Source organism: Siphateles boraxobius, unplaced genomic scaffold (assembly GCF_051911475.1).
Source record: "Siphateles boraxobius isolate OS27281-9 unplaced genomic scaffold, OSU_SipBor_1 13, whole genome shotgun sequence".
NCBI lineage: Eukaryota > Metazoa > Chordata > Actinopteri > Cypriniformes > Leuciscidae > Siphateles > Siphateles boraxobius.
In genome coordinates, this window is record NW_027508733.1 from 13,828,569 (window position 1) to 13,852,500 (window position 23,932).

Below are 23,932 nucleotides of genomic sequence, written 5' to 3' on the forward strand. Positions count from 1 at the left end.
GTCCACTGTGTTTTATCAAGGGCAGGGTCAATGCAGCTAGCTATCAGGAGATTTTGGAGCACTTCATGCTTCCATCTGATTTCATTTTTTTTAGCACAACCTGGCACCTGCTCACAGTGCCAAAACCACTGGTTGGCCTGCCAACTCTCCTGACCTGAACCCCATAGAGAATCTGTGGGATATTGTGAAGAGAAAGTTGAGAGACGCAAGACCCAACACTCTGGATGAGCTTAAGGCTGCTATCGAAGCATCCTGGGCCTCCATAACACCTCAGCAGTGCCACAGGCTGATTGCCTCCATGCCACGCCACATTGAAGCAGTCATTTCTGCAAAAGGATTCCCAACCAAGTATTGAGTGCATAACTGAAGATAATTATTTGAAGGTTGACTTTTTTTTTGTATTAAAAACACTTCTTTTATTGGTTAGATGAAATATGCTAATTTTTTGAGAATTTGGGGTTTTCATGAGCTGTATGCCAAAATCATCAGTATTAAAACAATAAAAGACCTGAAATATTTCAGTTGGTGTGCAATGAATCTAAAATATATGAAAGTTTAATTTTTATCATTACATTATGGAAAATAATGAACTTTATCACAATATGCTAATTTTTTGAGAAGGACCTGTATGTCTTAATACTTGCTGTGAATCTGAAATGGCAGAATTTTTTTATTTTTTTACCAGAGGAACATTATTTTTTACCAAACACAATACAACAGCAACATTCACAATTGTTGCTTAAATTTATAATCGCCAGAAAAACCATTGCAAATATATTGTGGATATTCGAAATATCATAAAGCTCTAGCTCCTATGGCCTCGGAGAGCAGGCAAACAACTTACATAACATATTTCAGCACTAATTACATCAGTCCACAAGTGACAGTTTCAAGTTTCAGTAACTGGAAAGACCAAGTAAAAGCATCTATGGTGATTCCAAGAGCCCAACATAGACTTCTGGTTCATTTTAAGTAAAACATGTATATTGTTTCCAAAGAAATATTGCACAAATGCCTCCTTTTCAGGGTAAATATCAATTGTGGACAATGTAATGCTAAAAAAAGCAGCATTGAGAGGCAACTTACTTCTCTGGCAATGGTTTTGGTTCCAGCAACGCTCGCTGAAATTCCCGTTGATGGTGGTCTGTTTGCAGGTTATCGTTCCCTTGATGGTACCCGGGCAAATGTCTCCGCACTCCTGGTCATCCTTGTTTGCCACGATGTAGTTGTCCTCCATCAAGTCCGAGATCTTGGACCAGTCGAGAGTGGACAAATAACAGAGGTCGGGGTTCTTCTCGATGCGTACCGCCCCGCGCGTGATTTTGGTCAAGCTGTGGAAGCCGATCTCCTTCAGCTGGAACATTTCGAACAAGACCAGGGCATAGTTCATGAAGAGGTTGTTGCCACGAATGACGGTGAGGTTCGGGAAGAGGTCGCCGAGACTCTCCAGGCCGTAGACGCGGAAGAGGAGCAGGTAGTCCGTAACCACGACTAGCTTTGGGAAACTCAAGCCCCGGAAGTCCTCCCATCTGGTCTTGAATCCGATGAGCAGGATATTCAGGTGGCCCTCGATCACCGTGCAGTTCTCGAGGACGCGCAGGTTGATCGCGTTGTTGCGGATGTCCGTGCTGGGGCAAACTGCGACAACAGAAAAAACAAGTTATTAGCATGTGAAAGTGTTTATTTGGACGCAATTGGCAAAATGCCAACATTATACGTCATGTCTGTGGCAATTTTTATATTGCCGCAATTAGAGATAACTGTGATTCACTGAGCATTTTAAAAACAACAAAGCCACTTGTAGAGTCCAGTGTTGATGTAGTTTCTATTAAAGCGGTCTTAAGCTTCTTACATTTTCAACTTTATTTAGTGTGTAATGTTGCAGTTTGAGCATAAAAAAAGTCTGCAAAGTTACAAAGCACAAAGTCACTCCTGAGAGAGTTATTCTCTAGAAGTGCACACTGTTTCTGAACTCCCTGAAACGCCTCAATTCTTGTACAATGAATGTACACGTCACAATATTCCTCATTTAAATAATTCCCAATTGACCCTTCGCAGGGAGCTTGATTGACAGGTGATCTGACCAATCATACTTCGCCATCCGCCATTTTGTCCGACAAAGCAGTCAGGAGAGTTAGCAGATTAACATGGGAGGATTTGACCTTGAAAAACGGAGTGTAGGCTACTGATGCCTTTCCGCAGTTGAAACAACATTCCTTCTTATGTTCATTTCATGTTTATTTGATTCTATAAATGAACTAGAAGGAAGAGATGATCGGTTCACGAGCAGCTTTAACTGATGCTCTACAGCGATCTGTCAGACACATTAAAGAGCCACAAAACGGTATTTATTGTTTAAATTTCTTTTAAAAATGACCTAATTTGAATTAATTAATATGTTTAATATTAAAAGTAACCAAAAAGTAAGCTGGTCTGTCCTGTCTGTCAGCGTGTTGTCAGTCTCCAAATTCAGCAAGCAAAACGCAAACTTTTCAAGATTCAGGTGTTTCCTTCAGAGTAAAGTATAAATAGAAAATGCTAACTTTTGAGGTGAATTTCACCAACATAAAGAAATATCTCCAAGTCATATTATACTCCAAAAAAAAAAAAAGAAAATAAAATGGTTTGTTTGAAGTTGAAAATAATATATATTATAAACAGTAAAACAAATAGTAACATTATGTCAACAATATTTAAAATTTGATATAATATACAAGTTGTTTTGCAAGATAATGAGAATCATTCACATTGAGGTAATGAGAATTGGCATGGAAAATTTGCTTAATTTTCATGAAAACAATCCTAAAAATAGGCCTAAAAATATAATTGAAATTAAAAGAATTCCTAGATGTTCCATTATGAGGTATAATATGGCCTCTAAATGTGTTTGAATATATTTTCATGAGATCAACGAGTAATTGTGCAAACCTGATTTCCCTTAAATAATCTGTTTTATACATCTGTGTTTTATATTCAATTCAAACTGATGTTATTATTAAAGCGTTTGAATTCGCCACAGTATTAATAACATCGCTGCAAGATCTAGTGAGAAGCATTTAAACTTGGCGCTGAATTCTCTGATATAACAATATTAGATTAAATAGCGCTAACATGGAGAGACCAGGAGAAGCATTGTCCCATGAACGAACACGTTATAGAAGGCTTTCCAATCCACAAATCACCAACATTCACCATGGATTTAATTTAGTAACTAACTGTAACCATGGTATGGTGGCAGAAATAGTCAAATGTTTTTACATTATTCATTTCAGGGTTCGTACTACCTTTTGAGAGTGAGATTCAAGCACTTTTCAAGGGCTTTTTCCAGCCCTTTAAAGCTCTAAATAATATGATCAAATTTAAATGTTATTTTTAATGTGATGACAAAAAATATTTGTTCATCCTTCATAGATTGTCCCCATCTGTAAAACTTAAAATTTCAATATGTAGAATAACTAACACTTGTTTGCAGATATATAATCACTATTATACAATATGAAATCAAGAAATCAATTTTTGTCAAAGCTTGACACTTTTTTGTGTTGAAGTATGACAATCAAACTTTCTTCATACTCTACTAAGGCATAAAAATACCATAATATGTTTGCATATATTGAGGAAACATGCTAAGTTCACACTCGTTTATCTGAAAAACACTTCTACAGCCAGTTATTTTACTTTGAAATGGGCATTTCCAGGCTGGAATGTTTGTTATTGTTTTGGTCTGTGATATATTCAATCCAATTTTCATTGTCCATTGTGCTCGTTCCTGTTGCGTGTGCTCAAACTGGCAACCAGTGTGAGCGTCCAGTTTGAGGAGCAGGTGGCGGGAGAAATGACCATCTCCGATATTTTGAATTCGACTGCAGTTCCTATTTCGACCACTAGTTGTCATTCTTACATACTGCACCTTTAACTCAAGCTTAATGCTTTACTGTCAAATGTGCATATCCAAGAAATAAACGTAATATTATTAGTAACTGCACTTATAATTAATGCAAAACAATTTATTAAAATACCTTTATGGTTAAAAATCCCAATAAAGCGCTAACAAATCAGGTGCTGGCACCACCATCTGTAGAACTTAACTTAGTGCTGGTCTCAAATGTTAGTCTGGAGCCCTGGAAGCGCTTAGCTCTGAATGAGGACAAGGTTACATTTTATTGTGTTGGTCAACATTTCCAAGGTCGGCTGTAAACAGATATGGAGCTTGTTTGTGTAGCATGAGACCTTGTGCGCTTTTCTGTTCACACACTTTCCAAACTTCCCCTTTTCTTGTTCGCTAAACAACTAAAACTGCTCTTCATCCATATGGAGAGAGGGAAGCGTCCTGCCTCAGCCTGACTGAAAGCGGACACCTAGCCGTCATTTAGGACCCTGATTTATAGGTATCACCGCAGTGACGTCAGGTTTTAAGTTGCTGCCTGTTTACGCCACGCTCTGGGAATGAACAGGGGCTTTTTAGATGGCGAAAAGAAGCTGCAGCGGGTCTAGTAATTAGGGTTGCAAATTTCTGGGAATTTTCAAATATGGAAACTTTCCATGGGAATTAATGGGAATTTAAAGGAATTAACAGGAATTTATGGGAATAAACGGGAATAAAGTGGGAATTTTCAAAGTTGAGGGTTGGCTCTTCTTAGGGAACTTAAATATAGTTGAGGAAAGTATATTTTAGCATAATCTTGACTAAAACAAACAGATGCCATTCAAATACACTTGAATATCCATGCCAATATAAATGCCATATTTATGTATCTGTTCATGCCATTGCATTAGTATTCTTACTAGGGTTGGGCCGATGGACGATATCATCGTCCATCGTTATGGCTGACAGACATCACGATGTCCCCCCCCCCCCCATGGTTTCCATGGTGACGCGTCATGCTTGGCACGTGATTCACCACAGCCAAAATAGCGCTGTATGACAGATTTAGCACTTTTATTTCTAAATATTAACAAACTTGCTTACCATGTCATAAACTATCATGTCACTAAGTGAGTTTGTTTTGTAGTTTAAAAAACCTTTATAAGTTATCTTGATCTGTAACGTGAGATGGGCGCCGTGTTTGGGCCGCAGTTCAGAGATTCCTGTCTGTTGGATTTAAGTTATTACAGCGCGTGAATTCATCAGTTTTTCCCGAAATACATGTTTATTTTTTATAAACATACATGAATATTTCCAAAATTCCCCAGCTTAACTTCCCATAGAAATTTACCCGAAACTTTCCGGAAATTTACTGGAAATTTTCCGCCCCTTTGCAACCCTACTAGTAATGCTTACTGGGTAATATGCGACGAAATAATGACAAACTTCATTTAAGCGCTGAAACAGATGGAGCTAATCGACAACAACTCCGAAACAGCAGAACAGTTGAGCAAAACTTTATTGCTGTCGTACATGAAATATAAGATCTGCAGTATATACAGGTCACCAGCTAAAATACTTTACAGTCATAGAAAGCAAGCACGCTCATTTTCCTCAGCTGTAGGCAAAGGCAAGCGCGTTTCAAACCAGTGCTTCTCCTAAGAGACTAGCACTAAATTAATCCCCTATCTTAGCGCCATCTACTGTTTTAGAAGAGGAAGTTGCTCAACTGCATTTGTGAGAAAATTGAGCTGAGAGATCTCATAAAAAGCCACAATCATAACAGACAGATATGCATTTGTATGCACTAGATTTGGTATTTGTTCAAAGGTTACATGCAATTTGTAGGATGGTTTGTATTTATTTGTGAAATATTATCTAGGCTCATTTATTTATATTTGCAGAACACAATACATATTTGTTACTCCACAGCATTTTCGCTCAAATTGACCTTTGTTGGCTACTTGCACATTGCTTTGTGTTCGTTTGCGAGTCGAGTTTTTCTTTGCAAAGCAGATCGAGTTTGTTTGCGAGTCGAGTTTTCCTTTGCAAAGCAGATCGAGTTTGTTTGCAAAATGCTGGATTTGTTTGTTTAATCATGGCACAATATTAACTCCATACCGTCAGAGCAGCCCGAAGTCTACATGAGTGAATTCCACAAGTCCCCTCCTCAGTTGTAAACTAGTACACACATAGCAGAACAACATATCTACATTTACATTTACTACAATACTTTTTGAATTAAAGCCTACTACTCACTTTCTCCATGTAGCGATCCGCAGAGGCACCCGATGTAGGCGAAAGTGACCAAAACAACCACAGATGTGTCCAGCCGCATTATGTCTCGAGACACGTTTTAGTTTTCTTGGAAAATTAAATCCACCTTTGGCGTGTTCAAAACAACAACAACAAAATAAAATAAAATAAAATAAAATAAAACGTTAATTAGCTTATCGAGGCTAATAAAGTCTCCAATCCCAGCGACAACTTAAATTAGACCCCCCAAGAAGGGGACCCAGGGGTCCACCGTGCTTCAGTTAAAAAATAATGTTCAATTTAAATAGTTGTTGCCTACGCAGCACGGGTTAAATCACTATTAAATAACATGATCTTGCCCTCTAGTGAAAAATAAATGAACAAAAATCATTTTGAACGATGTTTCGGATGTATGTCTGCTTTCAGTAGATCAAGCATGAAAAACGTCCATGCATTTCATCCATGGAATCAATCCCACACTTCTAGGAATGAGGTACCTCCACCAGTAAACAAGTACTGCCAGTCAGCTGGGGTAGAGCAGCGGCGAGGCCCAAAACACGGAGCGGAACACAACGGATAGTGACTGCTGGAATGGAGTCTGTTACACCCACATAAAGAGAAAGCAAGAGTCATGAATTAAATAGATTGGCGCTTTTCCATGTATATAAGGCTTAAGACTGAGAATTGTGGTGCTTGAAATCTGAATCCATTAAGTATTTTACACGTAAAAATTGATTAATTTATTTTAAAATTATTATTAAATTATTATATAAATTAAATTAAAATAATTGAAATATAGTTTATATGTATTTTATATTCTATATTATGTTATGTTATTATTTTATTTATCAATCAAAATATATGTATTTAATGTTAGTTGACAAATAATATTTAAAAAAATTTAACAAAAACAGGGAGTATAGAGAATAGAATAGAATAGAATAGAATTAATATAATATAATTATTGCTTTCAAATTGATTAATCATCTAAAGTAAAAGTTTGTAAATATATAAAATATATAGAAATATTATTTATAATATAATATAATTTAATACATATAATAGTTATTGCTCTCAAATTGATAAATCATCTAACATAAAAGTTTGTAAATATATAAAATATATAGAAATATTATTTATAAGATCAGATAATATAATATAATATATAATATTTTTGTAATATCTTCTACACTGGCTTTCATCGCTCATGCATGTTACTTTAGTATCACTTATCATAGTTTTTACTAATATTTAGAATTAATTTTTATTTTTATCATTTGCGTTTTCATTTTAATTTTACTGAAAGTTTTAGTAGACCTTTTTTTTGTTTTTAATGTCTATATAGTTTTTATTCATTTATATTTTGGTTTTAGTTTTAATTATTTTAGTATTTTAGTTTAATTATTTTGATTATTTATTTATCAATTTAAATTAAAATTCTAAACTTTTCTTTGGCAACTAGATTAAATAAAATATGTTTAAACAAATAAGATTTAATTTGTTTATTATATTTTAAGTATTTAAATGTTTGCCAAAAAATGTTTTTAAAAAAAATGTTTTTAGTTTTAGTATTAACCTAAAGTCTCTGGGACACTGAAATGTGACTTGTCTGAACAGAAGGGTGGTTCTTCAACTACAGGCACTTTTGGCCTTGTGAACTTGAGGGGGAAAAAAGTGTTCAAATCAAAATTGTCACGGTCTAACAGTTAAATATAACTAGTCTAGTTTAATAATCCATAAGAGAACGCACTTACATTATAAGACAAATTGGTGTTTTTTGACATATTTTCCGATCCGCACGGAACAAATGTCATTTCCATCACATGTAAATATTTGATTATTATTTAAAAATATTATGTTATACATAATTTCTTAACAGTGTAAGACCACTTTCACACATAGTTTTACCAGTTTATACCTATATTGCAATTATAGATTTGTGGATTAAGTAAATTAATTGTCAAGAGGCCCAAACACAAAGCGTACATCCACCACAACCTGAAATATAATATTGGATTGGTTAGATACATTTCAGAAAAATAACTACTTGTGTTATTACATTAAGTGGACCATTATCTCATAAACTATGCAGAAGTTTTTAATGAGTGATTAGAATTTTGTAAATATTTTTAAAAAAGTTATGAGGTGGTGGAAATGACTGGGTGTTGTGGAAATGACAATGAATGGACGTCCATGTAGAAAAACAAATATATATTTGAATAAATACATTAGCATTGTACATTTCAATAAATAAAATATACATATGTAGTAGGGCTGCACGATATTGGGAAAAAATTACATTGCGATATTTTATTTTTCTGCGATATATATTGCGATATGAAAACAATTTCACCCAATGACTTAAATAGCTTTCTTTGGAAAGAATGAATCATCTGAATGACTGGGGTGATTTTGTAAAGGAGTAAATCTGCATAGATTCTATTAACTAATGTAGTTAACTAAAGTTTAATAAATGGAACCTTATTGTAAAGTGTTTCCGATTTGTTATATCTCGTGAGTTCAGTGTTGGACAGATAAGTTGTTTTAACCATTCATTAAAGTGAATCGGTTCAAATGAATCATTAGTTCGCGAATTGGAGGTGTCATTAACGGACCACGGCACACGTTGTGTGATTATCCCGGCAGTTAGGACATCGCACAAGATTGGTCTCAACACAGAAAACATTTCATCACTGGATAGATTTTTTTTGTTTTGTTTATTGAAAGTGTGGTTTATCTGAATGTGTGGAACGCTTTTCAGAGAATATTTTTTTTAGCACAATTCACAACCAGCGGTAGTTCAGGAAAAAAATATATCCGAATGCTTCACCTGAAACTTCGGTCTTCCGACCTTTTACCATTGTGTATTCTCAAAGATATTCAGTCAACTCAATTCATTAATATGCGCGAGGGAGGGTGAGAGAGCAAGACAGTTTGAAAACGGTGAGAGTGCGCGCGCGACCGGGGCTCTCTCTCTCTGCTCGTTCTCTCAGTTTTGCGCAGCAGTCAGTCATCTATCACTCACCGGTCAAATAAGGCTTTGGCGGGACAAAAATACGCTTTGGCGGTCGCCAAAAATTGTTCAATGGAGGAAGGGCATTCTGACTTTATTTTGAATTCTCGTGTTCGTTCAAGCTCAGAAATAAGAGAAAGACCACTGATCTGCCCGGCTCACAGAAAACAACGCGCAAGTTCCAGTCTTCTTACGCTTGATGTTTAAACTGACAGGACTTAAAAACACATGCAAATGATAAACTTTCACTATATGATGGTTAAACTTTGCAATTAATCCGGAGCTGCTGGCCCGTACAGATCATGAATCACGGATCAACTACTGTACGACTTAGGCCTACATCGCAACATCCTGCGATGTGACTATCGTGGATGCGCACATCGCGATATCGATGCTAAAACGACACATCGTGCAGCCCTAATATGTAGCCACACAATCTATGAATTGCACCTTGTAACCATAAATGTCATTTCCACCTCACCTTTGTCATTTCCACCCAAGAAGGAATGTGTTGGAAATGACGGTGGTGGAAATGACAATCCTGCAGTATTTTGTAAAAAAATCCAAGCTAGCATTACAGATTAGCTATGAATTGGTAGCTAGCATTGCATGCATGCAAAATACATCTATTTACATCTATTTATGTTCAAAAATCTATTTATTTACAAACTCAATTGATGTTACGCCATGTTTTGGAAATGACATACAATAAATATATTTTCATTTCAAGCAATATTTACCTTGAGTTTTCTTCACCAAGTTGGTGAAGAAATTCAAAATCTCCTCAATGTCAGAAATGTGCTGTAATGTCTTTGTTCATCTCCATAGTAAGTAACTACCCAAACAATCTTTCAAAAAAAACTTTTAACAGGGACATTACAGCATTGTGGTGGAAATGACTGCAATACTGTGGGACAACTACATTTTGTATATAAATGTCATTTTCTGTTCTCACAGCCAATGAGAACTCATTCTCATACTATTAAAAATCACATTTGTATTTGCACAATGTAAAACTAATCCTCATGATGCAGAAAAACTGCAAAATATTATTTAAATTGTAGAACATTTATAGATCACCCGCTAATGATTTTGATGCTGTGAACCTCAAAATGTTGTCAAGAGCTTCACTTTGTTACAATATTATGCGTGATCATTTGAAAAATGTGTAAATAGACTAAATTCTGAACATTTAACATAAAACACTAATTCAAAGTTTAATTTGCAGGAAAATTTGAATAGGCCTACGTTTAAATAAATAATTGTGAGACAGACAGTACATTTTAGTCTGAGACTAGACTCAAGCCTAGTCTGTGAAACTGGGGGCTAGTGTTTTCTTTATGACAATAGTTTTACCTGTAACTGTCTATATGGTGCCTTGAATGCTGTGGAAACGCCTGAGCCGTAAAGGAAACAGTTGTGCAATATTCCATACATAGAAAGAAATAATAATTAAAAAACACAAATATCGTGACAGATACACAGTGAGAGTTTCTGAATTAAGACGATGATGAAGAATATTGAACTTCGTCTGGAGAGTGAGACCAGTTGGCTTTTGATTTAGTAATCTATAATTATGAAATAACTGCACACTTTAATCATAAGTTGCTCTTCTGTGTGTGAAGTGTCTCTCGGCTGGACGTTTGTGTCTGTCACGATGTCTTCTCATCTGTGTGTTCTGATCCTGTTTGTTCTGAGCGGTGAGAAACTCTTAACACTTTTAATCAGCAAATGTGGAGCATTTATTTAAACACTAATGCAATAAAATGCATGTTTTACCTTTTAGAAGTGCAGGACTAAACTCCAGGAAATGAGATTATATTATGTCTCTGTCTTATAATATTTGTGTGTTCTTCAGGTGTGTGTGTGTTTGACACTGATACGGATGAAATGAAGTCAGTGACTGAGGGAGATTCTGTTACTCTACACACTGGTTTTACTGAAGTATTGAAAGATGATCAGATACGGTGGATGTTTGGACCTCGTGAGACTCGCAGCTGAAATTATGATTTAGGACTACACTCAAAAAAATGATTCAAGCCCTTCTTAGAGGTGACACATTTAAATCTAATTTGCTTTATTTAAATAAATCTATTTAAGATCATATGTGTAAATATATTTAATTGGTTTAACTAAAAAATTATTAATAGCTCCACTCAAAAAAAATATTCATTGGATGAACTCAATTAAGTTGTGGGCAGGATTTCCATCCAATAAATATATGTAGCCCAAACTCAATCTGAGTACATCCATTCAACAGAATGTAAATCAGTTAGCCTAACTCATTTGTAATAAATAGATGCAAAAGAATATAAACGAGAGAGGCTAGCTTATTTTTAACAAATACTTATCACTAACCAGAATGACTTTATTTCTGTCAGGCGTCTACAAATGTTTTATTGAGAATTAACAGGGGTTTAACTCTATGTTTTCCATTTGAAGTCACCATAACAGTGATCAATGATTCCATTAGTTGGGCTCTTAACTCTTATTATATCTATTGTCTTTTTTTGCTGCTGTGACGGTGTGTTTGTTAAAACATTTGGAGCAGCAAAGAAAGCTAAAGTGAAATGAGATCAGCTGATGATGGTTAATGGTTGATGGTTTTATAATCATCATGAACCAGACTGATTCACTGAGGTATTTTAATCTAACAATTATGTTTTTTTCACAACAAACCTTGTTACTGCAGCATGAGATCAAGCATTATTATAACAATAAGTTTGAAAACTTTAACGAACATGAGCACAAAAAATCAGTTTCTGATGACACACACAGACATCAACAATCAGCGTATGAATCTCAACAATGGTGACAATCACAAATATTTAGATAAACAGATTAATTCAGAACATCACTGAAAAGCTACTAATTCACAACAAACACAACAGCAAAAAATAAAAGCAAATATTTAGAATCAAACAAAATTATAGGACAGTTCAGCTGCATAATTTATTAATGTTGCAATGCATGCTGGGAGTTTTGTACTATGGTGGTACCCAGCATGCATTGCAGCAAAGTACTTTTGATTGTCACCATTGTTGAGATTCATACGCTGATTGTTGATGTCTGTGTGTGTCATCAGAAACAGACTTTTTGTGCTCATGTTCGTTAAAGTCTTCAAACTTAGTGTTATAATATTCCTTGATCTCATGCTGCAGTAACACAAGGTATGTGTTGTGAAAGAAAACGTGAAAAGATAATGGTTAGATTATAAAAACCTCAGTAAATCATTCTGTTTCATAATGATTATAAAACCATCAACAGGTAACCATCATCAGCTGATCTCATTTCACTTTAGCTTACTTTGCTGCTCCTAATGTGTTTAACAAACACACTGTCACAGCAGCCTAAAAAGACAATAGATATAACAAGATTTAAGAGCCCAACTAATGGAAACACTAATCACTGTTATGGTAACTTTAAATGGAAAACATAGTTATAAACCCCTGTTAATTTTCAATAAAACTTTTGTAGACATCTGACAGAAATAAAGTCAGTCTGGTTAGTAATAAGTATTTGATAGAAATAAGTTAATCAAGTCACTCATTTACATTCTTTTGCATCTATTTGATACAAATGAGTTAGGTTAACTAATTTACATTCTGTTGAATGGATGTACTCAGTTTGAGTTGGGGCTACATATATTTATTGGATGGAAATCCTGCCCACAACTTAATTGAGTTCATCCAATTAATTATTTTTTTGAGTCTAGGTGAAACAATCCCCTGTTTAAGACCTGAGGTATGAGTGGTGACGATGCATCCATCGGAGTGGTTTACTCTCTGTAGTGGTGACAGGTTTTAGGTCTGAGTGGTAACAGCACATCCATCGGAGCGATTTCCTCACTGTGGTAATGGTTTAGTGGAATAAGAATGGGGGTTTAAGCTTCATTGGGGTCATCAGGTGGACACCCCCCTTCTCTGGTGTTTCAATGATAGGCCCTGGACACCTCCAGAGGGCTCATCGGCAACACCTGGTGTCCCAGGTGTGCCCCCCTCTGCTTTCACCCCTTACATGCCACAGGTGGTATTAATATTAATACCACCTGTGGCATGTAATAAATATACAATCAGAACATCAATATGTTTAAGAGTAATGAGACATGATTTGGAGACAGACTCCAGATAGACAGTCAAACTGGATCTCTGACCATCAGAAACATCAGATCTGAACACACTGGACTTTAGGAAGTACAGATTCACAGATTCAGAGGGATCTTCCTCAAGAGATTCAATGTTACTCTTTAAGTAAATCTATAGGTAGAACCATTCATTTTCCAATTAATTTAAACACACATTGTCTTAATATCTTAACAATTATTCTGGAAAATCTTGATGTGTTTAAAATTATGAACAATCTTTAGAAATGTATTTTATTAGTAATTGGTAGTCCTAAAATAATATATTTGTTCTTGTGTTTCCAGCTCCTCTTCCCATTCCCGTCATCAGCTTCTCTCTCTACCTCTGGATGTGGAATATCAGGATAACAACACTTACAGCTGTGTGATCAACAATCCCATCAGAAACCAGACCACACATCTGGACATCAGTCAACTCTGTCAGATGTCTTCAGGTCAGTTAGTGTCTGGGAATAGTACACAATTATGTCCTATATTGTTCTGATTAATTGATATCTGACTGTCAGTGCTCTGGTGTTTATGCAAGTTCCACCAAGCTTTTGTTTTAGTCACTTTGTGAAGTTTTTTTTATGCTTGTCTTCCCTTAGACCCTGACAACTGTTGTGGTTTCACTGAAGCTGTGATCCGATTGGTCGTCTCTGCGGTGGTGGGTGTGGCTACTGTTGCTTTTCTTGTTTATGACATCAGATCTAGAAGAACTGAGCAGGACAGCAGAGAACAGACTTGACCATTAATCTCCAAACAAGTAGAGACTGTCTCTCTCTTTTTGAAACATTTAGTTTTTTCCTTGAAAATGTGAACTAAGATAATGCATTTTTAAGATTTTTTTTTTTTTTTTTAGCACAGCATGTATATATCTCACTCACTTAATTTCTCAATCTCAGAAGTCAAGTTTTAACTAAAGGATCGAACTAATTCTAAATTTCTATTGAATTTTAATACAGGGAGTTCCCCTTCAGTTCTATTCATCCTTGTAATCTGATATATCTGGGTTAATCAACAAGGTACCATGGCTTGCAGTGTGTGTGTTCACTACTCATTCCTAATAATGTGTGTGCACTAACTTGGATGGGTTAAATGCAGAGGAAAAACTAGTATGGGTTACATTGGCCTTTGCATGTCACTTTAACTTCTCACATTGACCACTAGATGTCTGTCACACTCCATCAACCTGTTGGCACACATGACTTTGTACAAAGTACATGCACATTGTTAATGCACCATATTCTTCACTGAACACAACAAGGCAAATTAAGCTCGGAGTTCTTTCAGATGCTGAAGGATTACATGAGTTAAATGAGTTCTCTTTTAGTTTTCGCAGATTTAGGCCTGGCCCACTACATTGGATCACGTACACATTATAGGCTACTGTACAACACAAGGTGCCTGCATACTCATTTCAACATTTCAAGCATCTTAATTGTTCATCATAAACATCATTATCATCATACCCCCTACTTTTGGGCAGAAGCCAATGGTTCACATGTTAAAATGACGAATAAACAATGAAATGAAAATGTCATAAATTCAGTGAATTCCTTGTTTGACTGGATAAACTGCTCATGGGATCTTTAAAATAGGTGTACAATGCCCCTGAATGTATTCCACGAATATGTTTGTGAATACATTCAGGGGCATTGTGCTCCATATATATGTACAGTCAACCCAAAATGTATTTTGACACCTTTAACATTTCTCACATGAATGAATAATCACAGTTATATATATATATATATATATATATATATAATGTGTGTGTGTGTGTGTAGTCATAATATACTTAAGTTATTATAAACCAAACAACTAAGGGACCTTTAACACTTTGTAACCTGATACTTTCTGTGAGTTAACTCGGAGAGCACTGGGAATTTCCGGATGAGAGACTAGAATAAAAGAGGTAAACAGTTGCTGATCTGTGTGTCCACAAACACTCGTGGAGCAAAAACAAATGATATTAGAGCTATTAGGCCTAAATGCATAGGCCTACATTACATTGAACTACATAAATGCATTTCCACAAATTTCACTCATGGTCATTGCAACATATTGGGGGAAGGGATATCTTACAATTAATTTGAAATGGCATTTTTGACATTTTGACTATAGTCATTGTTTATGTTCAAATTTCTATTCTGACTAAACCCAACTGTGATACTTTTATTCTCATATATTTATATTTATATTCTTTATTTTTATAATTTGTAGTATTATGTCTCTTGTTGTATTTGTATATGTCCACTGGAAGCCTCAGTACCAAAACAAATTCCTTGTGTGTGCAAGCACACTTGGCAATAAAGCTCTTTCTGATTCTGATTCTGATTCTGATTGTAACAAGAGCAACTTAACATACGAAAAAAATGACAAATACTATTTTCGTGGTAAGTGTAAACATTTTTTATTTAGAAACGTGTAAAAAATATCCTCCACAACTATTTAAAAGGATACTTTACCGCTGGAAAGATGAATGTGTATTTAAATAAGTTGAGAAAAGCCAGAGAAATTTATTTGTATTTTTTAACTCCCAGAATGCACTTGCTTAGCTGCCCTACAAGGCCACTCCCAAGCCACGCCTTTCAGTTACAGATGGCAGTATCGGACTAAATGATACAACTGCTACTAGTTGACTCGAAACTGGAAAGACGCCGTTTTATCGTGAGTCTCCGTGATTATTTAGTTGATAAATGAATGTAAATTCAAGTAGGTCTTGCTCCTCTGCTGCTGCAGCAGCTACTCCGTCCGCCTCTTGTTCCTCCATCATCCACAACTATTCCTCGCTGTACTACCGGGTTCCTTCTGATACAAAGCTTAATGCTAATCGGTGAAGTATCCCTTTAAGTCATGTGCCTGAATGACTGGTCCCAATGAGGCACTGCTGGCCTCCATTCCACTGCTGATCTCCAGTACTACTTTTTACCCGTTCACAATTGCGGCTTCTCTTCACCCTGCACCTTTCAAGAAGAAAACACAACAGAGCAATGGTAATGATTTAGCCACATATACAAATGAATGCAGCTATACTACAAATATTGTAGTAACTGCAAATTCATCATTCAGTTAGGTTATTTTTAGGGCTGCAACAAACTAATCCACAACTAAACTCTCACCAGTCGTGTCAAATCACAACACTGATGGACAAAATGCACTAAAGGAATAGTGAAGGAAACATGTGTTTGCTGCTTCGGGAAAGGTATGTGATCCACGCTGCCCAGAAAACGGGAATTCTTCGAGCTGATGCAATGGCGTTTTACATGTTTTGTTTAACATGGCTTGTTCTGTCAGGCGCATTGACAGATGCGTGTGCGTCCACAGCACAAAACGTTCATTTTACACCCTTACGAAAATGAACCATGGTTTTATTGTAGTACAAATACCAAAGTTAAACTAAAAAGCAAAACCATGCTGTATTTATGGTTACAATGGAATAACTACAATAACTCTGTTTATTTTATTATTTTTTATTCGTAGTAAAACCATAGTTAATTTTTGCAAGAGTAGATTCACTATGTATGTTTTCATAGCACTCAGCTGACATGTTTGTTTGAAGGCCAGCATTGGGCAGGCTGGAATAGTGCGTTTTCTCCAAAAAAAGGGCCTTTTATCCAATTAATCAAAAAAATAACCGTCCAACTAATTATAAAATGATAACCGGTCAAATAATTATACAATTACAAAAAATAATCGTTAGTTACAGATATATTGATTTAATAACGGCCATTGTGAGATGGTTGCCAACCATGAGACCAGTGATAAAGTTAAGAAAAAACACAATCTAACAAACACCATGACATGCCAGCTTTTCTTTTTCTGCATACATCTGATTCCTGTTGTAGATTATTCTGATGAACCACTCACTTACACAGGATTGACAAAACCAAAGTACTTTATATGGTGTATTAAAATGATTTCTCTAGTCTTGAGTTTGCTCTAATGTGATGAGTCTGGAACAGGGGAATCGCCAGACTCATTTCTTGCTGCCGTATGCAAAAGTAATATTAAGTTTTTGTCTGGTCACTGGGTCAAAAAGGTGAATGTTAGCTTGTAAACATACCTTTTTAGAGTTATAGTTATGCAGTTATGAAATTATATAGCCCACAGTTGCATTAATAAAACACAGTATTATACTTAAGGAAATGTAAAATGCAGCTCCAAAAAGCTTTTGTGTTTAACATAAGAAAGCAACAATATGAGGGTAAGAAAATCATATTTGAATTTTTTTTTTTTGGGTGAACTTTTATGACTGTGCAAGTTGCATTTTTTTTTTTTTGTATACCTGTTAATACACTGTTTTCTTTGTTTCCAGAGACATATCACAGCCATGGTAGTAGGTATCAGTAGTAGTAAAAAAAGAAAATACTGGCGTTTATCTGTAATTCAGAAAAAGAACAGTAATTAAAGTCAGTATGACTGAAACTGCTCTATCTGGTCTGATCTCTATCAAAACGAAATGTCAAGACAAAACCCTGTTTAAAATGGTTAAACAACAGGGAAATATTGCTCTGACATACAGTACTTTACAGTTTTTCTGAATTGCTAAAACACTAAAATCGATTTGCAAAACCAAAGTTGCAAGTGTACAAACCACTTTATTGATTAATCACACAGTTTGCAGAACTTTAAACACTTCTCATGTGGTTAGACACAACTAGCAAATCGGAATCACTCTTTGTGCAAAGATGTAAACACATTGTCATTCACAAAACACATGTAGCATTTTGGTGCACTTCAACTCAGTATGGCACAACACAACCCCCAAAAGTGAAACACAAGCAACACACTGTTGTCATCGGTAACACACAAGCACTCAAAATTGAACACACTTGTTTCAAATCAGTAATGTGTTGCACCTAATCAGTAATCAGGATATAAGACCCATCTTATATTCAAGAGAACAAGAGCCATCATTTCCAATGAAATTAGAGCAACAATCATAAACCATGTTCTGGTTCATGGAATGAGTATGAGGGAAGCAAGACTACGTGTTCAACCAAATATAAGGTTCTTTGTGGCCTCCATTGTCAGGACATTCAGAGAAGAGAACAGGTAAGTGTACTTTCATTTGTGGTCCCTCAAACTTATAGTAGAGTATGTACAGTTGTGGAATGTCTAAGTAAATTAGTGTAACATATCTCTAAAAATTGGCCTTTTTATTGCAGTATTACAGTATAATAGTAGTATTACTGTAAAAATAATAGTAGTTTATGTATTGTACATATTTGGTGACATTTCAATGCATTAGGCCTGTCTGTACAATTCTAACAAGAGGTTTTATTTGCTAGAATTGAAAGACTGCCACATGCCAGTGGAAGGAGAGGTATGTTCTCACAACAGCAGGAGGCCATTATTGTCAATATGGTCCTTCAAAACAAATCTCATTCGTCTGGGTGAAATACAACAGCGAGTTGAGGAAGACAACGTGAACATTGAAGGAATCAACAGTGTGAGTCTCTCCACAATTGACCGTGTCCTGAAACGCAACCTGATAAGTCTCAAAGAAGTCTACAGAGTACCATTTGAGAGAAATTCTGAAAGGGTAAAAGAGCTACGGTATCAATATGTACAAGTAATCATGTCCAGAGATTATACAGCACTATTGAGTAACTGTACATCTTTACTGTTGAATGTAATGCAGCACATGTATACAGAGGCATGAAGCCTGGAATGCTATGTCATTTACGTTACTTCAAAAACGTTACTCTCTATAGAGAACGTTTCAACTGGATTCCATGGAGAGGCCTCATGAGTGCATCTTCTTGGATGAAGCTGGCTTCAATCTCACCAAGAGAAGGAGAGGCTGCAACATTATTGGTCAATGTGCCATTGTAGGCTACGGGGTTATTTACCGCCATGTGACTTTAGGGCCTTACAACACTGCCCATCTTATAACGTTTCTGTATGCTCTACAGGAAGCACTACTGAGACGTGACCAAAGAGGTGATGAGCAGGCAGAGCATCCCATGTATGTGGTAAACTGGGACAATGTTAACTTTCACTGTGGTCCTAGAATTCGTGAGTGGTTTGAAAATAACCCACGTTTTATAAATGTGTGCCTCCCACCATACTCACCCTTCTTTAATCCCATTGAAGAATTTTTTTCTGCATGGAGGTGGAAGGGGTATGACAGAAATTCTTATGCACAGGAAAATCTCATTCAGTCAATGGATGCAGCATGTGACAACATTGGAGTGGAAGCGATTCAAGGTTGGATGCTGAGGCAGAATGATTCCAAGACATTGCTATCGATCTGCTGCATGTTTTGTTTGACTACATTTATGTGTGCAGGATTGTGCAAGTACTTCATAATAAATATAATTTTCCCCCTGCTCTGCCCCGCAGTGCAGTGTTTTACATTTATCTCTGTAGTGTGTAATGACTGCTGTGTAGCGTTTATGCATTAGCTGGATGTGTGTGTTATCTGAAAACAGTGTTTGGTTTTGGGTAAAGATAACATAGTTCTGAAGCAATTGTTTGATATAGCAAGATAAGTCAAAAGTTTTGACAATATAGCTTAAGTTTGGTTATTTGTGTTTAAGGTTTTGAGAAAGCGAGAGAAACATTCAAAAAATGTGTTTTAGCAATTCAGAAATACTGTAATGTAAACTATATATACTTATACAAAACTAAATGTAGTGAGCAACATAATGGGTTACATACTTTCAAAAAGAGTCAAATGTAAGTGTTTTTGTAAAGTATGAACAAATTACTTCTTTACTGGAATATCAATGTGTAAAATTGTCAAAATATAAATGACAAGATTAAATATGTCCAGGTAAAAATACTGAGATGTCAGACAGAGATGATATCAATGCTGCTTTAAGTGAGTCATTGTAATAAACGGTGGACTTACTGTGGAGCATAATAATATGTTAATCACATATTTTCAACTAGTCAGTTTATTTGTGACATTGTACATGTAATAAACTGTATATGGGATGATGTACAACAAATAGTCACTTTAAAAGTGTTATAAAACCCACTTCACGCTGGAGACCTGCAAATAAAAAAGCGAAGCTCCGCAAATAAATCAGCACTGACGTACCCGCACATGTGTGACAGAGTTGCGTGATGTCCAGATGTGTGGTCTGGTTTCTGATGGGATTGTTGATCACACAGCTGTAAGTGTTTTTATCCTGATATTCCACCTCCAGAGGTAGAGAGAGACTGATGCTGAGATTAGACACACTGATGCTGGACAATACACTGATTCCTTTGTACCAGGAGAGAGTCACATTGCCCCAGTGTGTCACATTCATCACTGAACACACCAACACACATCTTGAATCGGTTGATCTCTCGGATGAAGGACACTGTGACTCTCTGTTGATGACAGGAATGGGCAGACGAGCTGGAAACATGAGAGAATAAATAAACACAAGACAGAACTTCTGTGGATCCTTCTTCCAGCAACTTGAGGCTTATCACATTTGCCAAAGGCTTTTATCCAAATTCTGTACTGAGATTGTATGAGTGTGTTTAAAGCCCTATAAAAAAATATTAAGCTGCATTTCAAACTAATAAAATGCAATTTCATTTATAAAACAAGTTTACATTTTTCAGTTTGAAACTACAGTATTAAAAGTATTCCCACAGTGACCTTGATAGTAATTTGAGAGCACTCACCATATATAATAACTCTGTATTTTATTTCTATGACCCCTCTGTTGCTGGTGATGATCTGCAGTGTGTACAATTCAGAGTCTGTGATTCTGGTGTTTGTGATGGTGAGTGATCCAGTCTTTTTGTCCAGCTGCAGTCTGCCTCTGAATCGCTCATATTCTGTATATGACCTTTTTATGACCGTAACAATAGGAGTAGCAGAACTTTCAGGTCCACATTTCCATAAAATCACACAATGTTCTGGTATTTCACTTTGTGATGAGAAAGTGACAGAGTCTCCCTCTATCACTTCCAGTGTTTTCATTGCATCTGTCCCAAACACACCTGAAACGCAAAGAGAAAGATGGGGAAGAAGCCATGTTAAGAACTTTGTGCATTTACTGTAAAAGTGCAACATATTTAGAGATGACTCTTGCATGTATAATTTTTTTTATACCGAGTTTTTCGAGATTATCAATAAGCAAGCTCCTTTGATTTCAATTAAGGTTAAGGGTCGACATTTACCCTGGATCAAGGGAGATCGGATCAAGGGAGATCTCATATATTTATTTAAACAAAGAGACAAGGCCTGGAAAAAATATCGTAATACATTGGACTCTACCGATTGGAATGTATATAAGGAGTTAAGGAATAAATGTAAAACCAACACAAGAAATGCTAAAGCAAACTACTATAAAGACTGCCTATCAACTGATTTTAAGAACCCGAAGAAATTTTGGAAGAGAATTAATGATATAACCAATAAATCCACAAAAAGCTCTACTACGCATATTAGATTAAATAATCAAACTGTGAGTGAACCTTTATTAATTGCAGAGGCATTCAGCCAGCACTTTTCTACAATTGGCAGCTCTCGGTCTGGTTACACTTATGCTGGTCTTGCATCGACCCAGTTTAGGTGTGGCAGCTCCTTTTGTTTCAAAATTTTTTTAATTTATCTTTTGCAACTTGTGAAATACCCACAGATAATTCCTCTTCATAAAGGAGGTGACACATCAGACACTAATAATTATAGACCAATCTCTATTATCAATAGTATAGCAAAAATATTTGAAAAATTAATATTTAATCAATTAACTACATATCTTAATGACCATAATATACTATCTTCATACCAATCAGGTTTTCGACCTAGCCATTCAACCACCACAGCTCTTCTAAAATTTACAAATGATATACTGTCAGCTGCTGACAGCAATATGCGTACGGGTGCTATATTTATTGATCTCTCAAAAGCATTTGATATGGTTGATCATTATCTTCTTTTAGATAAATTGTATGCTATTGGTCTCTCTCTGAATTCTTTATTATTTTTCAATTCATTCCTTCACAATAGAAGTCAATGTGTCGCCTTTCTGGGAAGTCAATCAGATTTTAAGATAAGTGATAAAGGTGTTCCACAAGGATCATCCTTAGGACCTCTTTTGTTCTCAATCTTTATTAATGATCTATATCAAATCTGTTCTGACTGTCAATTTCATTTATATGCAGATGATACTGTATTATACTTTTCTAGTTCTGATATTTCTCAAATTCAGTACTCTCTCCAATCTGATTTCAATTTGGTTCAAAGATGGCTTTCCTCGAACAAGCTTCTTTTGAATAAGAGAAAATCATATAGCATGTTGTTTTGCACTCGATCTGATCCCTCGATGTCAAGTAACTGGTCGATTAGCTTTTCTGATGGAACAACATTAGAAAAAATTGAAGAACTCAAATATCTAGGCCTCTGGCTTGATTCACAGCTATCCTTTAAATCTCATATTAATTGGATTACTAAGAAAATATTTGGTTGTCTGAAATCACTTTATCGTTCTGCTGACTGCTTCTCACTAGAAGTACGTAAGAGAATTATAACACAATTAATATTCCCGATACTGGACTATGCTGATGTGATCTATGGTAACGCCTCTGGAACAAATCTCCGTCCTCTTAATGTTTTATATAATAGTCTTTGTAGATTTGTGCTCAGGTGTCCTTATAGAACCCATCACTGTCTAATGTACGAGTCATTGAACTGGCCTACGCCGAAGACCAGAAGACAACTCCACTGGTTAACACTTATTTTTAAATGTATTCATTTTAATTTCCCGTCATATTTTAATTTCCCGTCATATTTGAAAGACCTTTTAATTCCCTTCAGCTCTCAATACAACTTAAGGCACATGGACCAACTGTTTCTAGTTACACCTAGAATCAGTAAAGAAATTGGTCGTCGTGCATTCAAATTCAAAGCTCCATCTGATTGGAATAACCTTCCTTCCTCACTAAGGTCGATCACTTCTCTTTATATCTTTAAATCATCTTTAATTACTCAATTTCAAACACTTTGCTCGTGTTTCTGAACTGTTTTAGGTCTCATACTACTCACTGTCCAGTGTAATGTATATATGTGTGTATTTGTTTACAAATATGGATTGTATACTTTACTCGTGCATGCAAGCAGATGTATTTCTAAGGGGATGTATAGTATGCTTATGTGTAAAAATGTCTATCTCTATTTTTTGTAAAGGGATTTATTTATTTATTTACCTATTATTTTTTATTATTATTATTATTGTTATTATTTTTTATATTCTATATTTTTTATGTATGTGTATGTGTATATATGTATATATATATGTATGTATGTATGTGTGTGTGTGTGTGTGTATATATATATATATATATCTTTTTTCTCCTTTTTTTCATACCTTGTCTGTGCATAGTCTGTGCATTATTGGCTGGTGAGGGGGTGGGGGGCTAGTTTCAGGGAGCATTGTTGGAGTGTGTGTGAGTGTGTGTGTGTGTGAGTGTGTGTGTGTGTCTTTGTACTTATGTGTTTGGAATTATCTCTAATATTTAATCTTTATCATCTTGTCTTGTTTGTCATTATTGTAAGGACCCCCTCGAAAATGAGATGGTACATCTCAAGGGGCTATCCTTGAAATAAAGAATAAAGAATAAAGAATGTACAGGATAATAATGCATCATACAGGGAAAAGGGAGAGAGGGTCATTGACTATTACAGTATGGCCTTGAACAGCAGAACGTAATTACTGGG

At 35.6% G+C, this 23,932-nt stretch overlaps 3 protein-coding genes across 6 annotated transcripts in view; 1 reads left to right on the forward strand and 2 right to left on the reverse strand.

Moving 5' to 3' along the window:
• Positions 1 to 6,628, reverse strand: part of LOC143735414 (insulin receptor-like) — a 50,169-nt gene extending 43,541 nt beyond the window's left edge. Inside the window, exons 1-2 of the mRNA XM_077225536.1 lie at positions 6,125 to 6,628; positions 1,087 to 1,638 (exon numbers count right to left, since the gene is read on the reverse strand). Of these exons, the coding sequence (XP_077081651.1) occupies positions 1,087 to 1,638; positions 6,125 to 6,203 (631 nt within the window). The 5' untranslated portion in view covers positions 6,204 to 6,628. The remainder of the gene's footprint in view (positions 1 to 1,086; positions 1,639 to 6,124) is intronic.
• Positions 6,629 to 10,665: 4,037 nt separating this feature from the next.
• The window catches only part of LOC143735458 (SLAM family member 5-like), a 220,643-nt gene continuing 207,376 nt past the window's right edge, over positions 10,666 to 23,932 (forward strand). The window contains exon 1 of the mRNA XM_077225638.1: positions 10,666 to 10,834. Coding sequence (XP_077081753.1) covers positions 10,792 to 10,834 — 43 coding nt within the window. The 5' untranslated portion in view covers positions 10,666 to 10,791. The remainder of the gene's footprint in view (positions 10,835 to 23,932) is intronic.
• Positions 15,646 to 23,932, reverse strand: part of LOC143735460 (natural killer cell receptor 2B4-like) — a 30,532-nt gene continuing 22,245 nt past the window's right edge. For 3 of the 4 annotated variants that reach the window (XM_077225643.1, XM_077225642.1, XM_077225644.1), the window contains exons 2-5: positions 20,893 to 21,213; positions 20,312 to 20,617; positions 17,546 to 17,639; positions 15,646 to 16,223 (exon numbers count right to left, since the gene is read on the reverse strand). In XM_077225643.1, coding sequence (XP_077081758.1) covers positions 16,112 to 16,223; positions 17,546 to 17,639; positions 20,312 to 20,617; positions 20,893 to 21,193 — 813 coding nt within the window. In that variant the 5' untranslated portion in view covers positions 21,194 to 21,213 and the 3' untranslated portion in view covers positions 15,646 to 16,111. The remainder of the gene's footprint in view (positions 16,224 to 17,545; positions 17,640 to 20,311; positions 20,618 to 20,892; positions 21,214 to 23,932) is intronic. The other variant, XM_077225645.1, reaches the window with a different exon arrangement.